The sequence below is a fragment of the Procambarus clarkii genome, chromosome 3, assembly GCF_040958095.1.
Source record: "Procambarus clarkii isolate CNS0578487 chromosome 3, FALCON_Pclarkii_2.0, whole genome shotgun sequence".
NCBI classification, from domain to species: domain Eukaryota; kingdom Metazoa; phylum Arthropoda; class Malacostraca; order Decapoda; family Cambaridae; genus Procambarus; species Procambarus clarkii.
The window spans coordinates 36257973-36263581 of NC_091152.1; the positions used below are offsets into that span (position 1 = coordinate 36257973).

Consider the following 5609-nt stretch of genomic DNA (forward strand, 5'->3'; position numbering starts at 1 on the left):
CGGACACGGCTGGAGGTGTGCACGGACACGGCTGGAGGTGTGCACGGACACGGCTGGAGGTGGGCACGGACACAGCTGGAGGTGGGCACGGACACGGGTGGAGGTGGGCACGGACACAGCTGGAGGTGTGCACGGACACAGCTGGAGGTGGGCACGGACACGGCTGGAGGTGGGCACGGACACAGCTGGAGGTGGGCACGGACACAGCTGGAGGTGGGCACGGACACAGCTGGGGGTGGGCACGCACACGGCTGGAGGTGGGCACGGACACAGCTGGGGGTGGGCACGGACACGGCTGGAGGTGGGCACGGACACGGCTGGAGGTGGGCACGGACACAGCTGGAGGTGGGCACGGACACAGCTTGAGGTGGGCACGGACACAGTTGGGGGTGGGCACGGACTCGGCTGGAGGTGGGCACGGACACAGCTGGGGGTGGGCACGGACACAGCTGGAGGTGGGCACGGACACAGCTGGGGGTGGGCACGGACACGGCTGGAGGTGGGCACGAACACGGCTGGGGGTGGGCACGGACACGGCTGGGGGTGGGCACGGACACGGCTGGGGGTGGGCACGGACACGGCTGGGGGTGGGCACGGACACGGCTGGAGGTGGGCACGGACACGGCTGGAGGTGGGCACGGACACGGCTGGAGGTGGGCACGGACACGGCTGGAGGTGGGCACAGACACGCCTCTCCCCTGGCATAATATATCCACCTACTCAGCTGTCTCCCTGGCATAATATATCCACCTACTCAGCTGTCTCCCCGACATAATATATCCACCTACTCACCTGTCTCCCCGACATAATATATCCACCTACTCACCTGTCTCCCCTGACATAATATATCCACCTACTCACCTGTCTCCCCGACATAATATATCCACCTACTCACCTGTCTCCCCTGACATAATATATCCACCTACTCACCTGTCTCCCCGACATAATATATCCACCTACTCACCTGTCTCCCCTGACATAATATATCCACCTACTCACCTGTCTCCCCTGACATAATATATCCACCTACTCACCTGTCTCCCCTGGCATAATATATCCACCTACTCCCCTGTCTCCCCTGACATTGTGGGAACCGACCTGTGAGATTTATATTTATTTAATTTATATGAATTTATATTTACATTAATTTATATACTTCGATAGCAATTTGTATGATGATAAGTGGACTGTATTTCTACAATAATCTCACAAATCGATCCTCTACACATTAGGGGGGTTCATATTAAATTTATATATATGCAGCCAATCAAACTACAGTATTAACTACACATTAGCACATTGAAGAGGTTCCTTATCTTATTGTACAGCAGGCCTTAGTCCACCAGGTATAACCAGGATGTAGACACCAAATTATCCTCTTTGAGGTAGCTTCCATCACCCAGTAACTGGCACACAAAGCATGCTTCCTCGTCTTGACCTGTCAAAAGGGCGCTAGCTATGAAGCCAGAATCCTAATATATGACAGCTATATCAGAGAAAACACTGTACAAGGTACCATAAAGACCTAGGCTTAATTACCTTTAGTATGAGGCGATCTCGTGATCTAAATGGATTTCCCTATCTAATGACATTAATGGACACAAATGATAGATAAATGGGTTTTGGCAGAACACTTAACTTGTATTTGTTTACAGCGTGTTGATGATGGTACACCTTTGGTTTCCATAACACTTCGTCCAAGTAAAATTAACAGGAGCCGAATTGCTCCCATGCCTCTGGTTTAAGTACAATAACAATAGCTGACCACTCCCTTCTCACTGCCGCTACTGGTCTACATTGTCCAGATGACAGTAAGTGATAGAAGGGTCACATTTACTCTATTTTAATTCTGATAATTAAGTTAATTTATATGAGATGTTTTTATGATGGTAAAGTCCAAAGACTAATGTATTTAAGAATAATTCCCACCATAATAGGTGGTGAATATATAATAGTATGTGGTAATGATATCCCGTTTTCTATAGACAGGAATTCCACTACAAGTTACTTTTCTATGGGTTAACTTGTGTATTCAATACAGCAATATTATCTGTCTGTATGATATTATTAAATGGTGTCGGATTTTCCGACAGACATAATATATCCACCTACTCACCTGTCTCCCCGACATAATATATCCACCTACTCACCTGTCTCCCTGACATAATATATCCACCTACTAACCTGTCTCCCCTGGCATAATATATCCACCTACTCACCTGTCTCCCTGACATAATATATCCACCTACTCACCTGTCTCCCTGACATAATATATCCACCTACTCACCTGTCTCCCCCGACATAATATATCCACCTACTCACTTGTCACCCTGACATAATATATCCACCTACTCACTCACCAGAAATGTCGACCAGCTAATGCTCTTGCATACTATATATGGAGAAAATTCCTCAACCTGGCGAAGGTAATTGAGACAAAAATAATAAATGCAACTAATAAATTAGATGAGGTCTCTCATTATGTCCTCTAACTCCACTTGTCATGGGGTAACCAGGCTTACACATTCTTCTATACCGTTAACGGCTGAATTTCTACTTTTTAATACATTATCAACTGCTGTTGTTCACAGGTGCAGGGAGAGAGGTACTGGGCAGGCCGGGCAGGACACCTGAGTGTGCTGGCAGGTGATTAGGTTTCGGCTCTTGGTCCCGCCTCTTAGATTATTGTTTTCACTCAGCCGGTGTATTGGTTGGAATTTGGAACTGTGTATGAAATCTGCCTCCACCACCTGACTTCTCAGAGCATTCCATTTGCCTACGTCTATGACACACAATATATATTCTTGTAATGTCACTCTCTTCCCTTGTTCGACTATGGCACTGCCATTTCCAAATACTGTATTATGTCTTTTCTCAAGCTTTTCCTCTTAAATTACACCTCTTTGTTCTGACTAATATTACGACAAATTTCTGAACTCTAAGTTCATTTAGTGTTTAACTAGATACGGACTCCTCGCTGAAGCTGCGTATTTGAGGAATAGTCTGACATATGTTGTCTGAAAGGTCCTAAATGATTTCTTACTCAGATACTAACAGTAGTTCTTCTGCTGGCCAATCTATCATGATAGAGCAACGTGATAGACCAGTCTATCGTGAGTCCATCACTAGTATTGTAGTGATGGGCTCACGATAGTATTGTAGGTCACCATCACTAATAATGTAGTGTAGGTCACCATCACTAATATTGTAGTGTAGGTCACCATCACTAATATTGAAGTGTAGGTCACCATCACTGCTATCGTAGTGAGCCACTAGGGAGTCACTATCACTACTATCGTAGTGAACAACTAGGGAGTCACTATCACTGCTATCGTAGTGAGCCACTAGGGAGTCACTATCACTGCTATCGTAGTGAGCCACTAGGGAGTCACTATCACTGCTATCGTAGTGAGCCACTAGGGAGTCACTATCACTGCTATCGTAGTGAGCCACTAGGGAGTCACTATCACTGCTATCGTAGTGAGCCACTATCACTGTTATCGTAGTGAGCCACTAGGGAGTCACTATCACTGCTATCGTAGTGAGCCACTAGGGAGTCACTATCACTGCTATCGTAGTGAGACACTAGGGAGTCACTATCACTGCTATCGTAGTGAGACACTAGGGAGTCACTATCACTGCCATTATAGCATAGACTGCACTCACTGCTATCGTAGTGAGCCACTAGGGAGTCACTATCACTGCTATCGTAGTGAGACACTAGGGAGTCACTATCACTGCCATTATAGCGTAGACTGCACTCACTGCTATCGTAGTGAGCCACTAGGGAGTCACTATCACTGCCATCGTAGTGAGCCACTAGGGAGTCACTATCACTGCTATCGTAGTGAGCCACTAGGGAGTCACTATCACTACTATCGTAGTGAACAACTAGGGAGTCACTATCACTGCTATCGTAGTGAACAACTAGGGAGTCACTATCACTGCTATCGTAGTGAGCCACTAGGGAGTCACTATCACTGCTATCGTAGTGAGCCACTAGGGAGTCACTATCACTACTATCGTAGTGAGCCACTAGGGAGTCACTATCACTACTATCGTAGTGAGCCACTAGGGAGTCACTATCACTACTATCGTAGTGAGCCACTAGGGAGTCACTATCACTGTCATTATAGCATAGACTGCACTCACTGCTATCGTAGTGAGCCACTAGGGAGTCACTATCACTGCTATCGTAGTGAGCCACTAGGGAGACACTATCACTGCTATCGTAGTGAGACACTAGGGAGTCACTATCACTGCCATTATAGCGTAGACTGCACTCACTGCTATCGTAGTGAGCCACTAGGGAGTCACTATCACTACTATCGTAGTGAACCACTAGGGAGTCACTATCACTGCTATCGTACTGAGCCACTAGGGAGTCACTATCACTGCTATCGTAGTGAGCCACTAGGGAGTCACTATCACTACTATCGTAGTGAGCCACTAGGGAGTCACTATCACTGCTATCGTAGTGAGCCACTAGGGAGTCACTATCACTGCTATCGTAGTGAGCCACTAGGGAGTCACTATCACTGCCATTATAGCGTTGACTGCACTCACTGCTATCGTAGTGAGCCACTAGGGAGTCACTATCACTACTATCGTAGTGAGCCACTAGGGAGTCACTATCACTACTATCGTAGTGAGCCACTAGGGAGTCACTATCACTGCCATTATAGCGTAGACTGCACTCACTGCTATCGTAGTGAGCCACTAGGTAGTCACTATCATTACCATTATAGCGTAGACTGCACTCACTGCTATCGTAGTAAGCCACTAGGGAGTCACTATCACTACTATCGTAGTGAGCCACTAGGGAGTCACTATCACTACTATCGTAGTAAGCCACTAGGGAGTCACTATCACTGCCATTATAGCGTAGACTGCACTCACTGCTATCTAGAGCCATAACAGTGCCGCTAAAACCACTCTTTCATCGTTACACAACTCCAGTGTGAACAATGAAGATATATCCGGTGAGGTCCATATCACTGGGGGCCGCTTGCCAGACAATACAAGCCCCGCCAATATGATAACACATTACTGAGGAATGCAATCACTTCCAATTTAAGCCCGGGTGAATTAAAAGTTTGGTCTGAATTCCAAAAAACAATTTATAACCGAGATTAAACGATGCAGCTAAAACCCACTCTAAAAGCAGATGGGATGATGGTGGTCAGGTTGTATAGTTCCCTGTATATTCCTATATTCCCAGTGGGAAGTGGCAGGGGGTGGTCCAGATGGCGTTTCACCATGGGTTCTGAGAGAATGTGCATCTGAGCTCAGCATTCTACTTCACCTGATCTTTCAGGCATCCCTGTGTACAGGAGTCGTAGCAGACGTGTGGAAACAGGCTAACATAGTTCCAATCTACAAAAGTGGCAGCAGGGAAGACCCCCTCAATTATAGACCTGTATCATTGACAAGTGTAATAGTGAAAGTATTGGAAAAACTAATCAAAACTAAATGGGTAGAACACCTGGAGAGAAATGATATAATATCAGACAGACAGTATGGTTTTCGATCTGGAAGATCCTGTGTATCGAATTTACTCAGTTTCTATGATCGAGCCACAGAGATATTACAGGAAAGAGATGGTTGGG

The 5609-nt window shown here is 46.6% G+C and overlaps 1 protein-coding gene across 1 annotated transcript; it reads right to left on the minus strand.

The window, feature by feature from the left end:
* Positions 1-3472: 3472 nt before the first annotated feature.
* On the minus strand, positions 3473-4915 carry LOC138368815 (dentin sialophosphoprotein-like). The gene is made up of 3 exons (XM_069331517.1): positions 4567-4915; positions 4153-4413; positions 3473-3963 (listed from the first exon to the last, which is right to left on the minus strand). Exons 1-3 carry the CDS (start codon positions 4913-4915, stop codon positions 3473-3475), a joined length of 1101 nt encoding a protein of 366 aa, XP_069187618.1.
* Positions 4916-5609: the final 694 nt, after the last annotated feature.

What these genes read in the sequence shown, in the direction of transcription:
- LOC138368815 (XM_069331517.1), bottom strand. Translation starts at nt 4,915, where the DNA reads ATGGCTCTAGATAGCAGTGAGTGCAGTCTACGCTATAATGGCAGTGAT. An exon ending in AGTGGCTCACTACGATAGCA is followed by an intron (nt 4,414 to 4,566) that starts GTGAGTGCAGTC and finishes GTGACTCCCTAG; the next exon opens with TGGCTCACTACGATAGCAGT. An exon ending in AGTGGCTCACTACGATAGCA is followed by an intron (nt 3,964 to 4,152) that starts GTGAGTGCAGTC and finishes GTGACTCCCTAG; the next exon opens with TGGCTCACTACGATAGCAGT.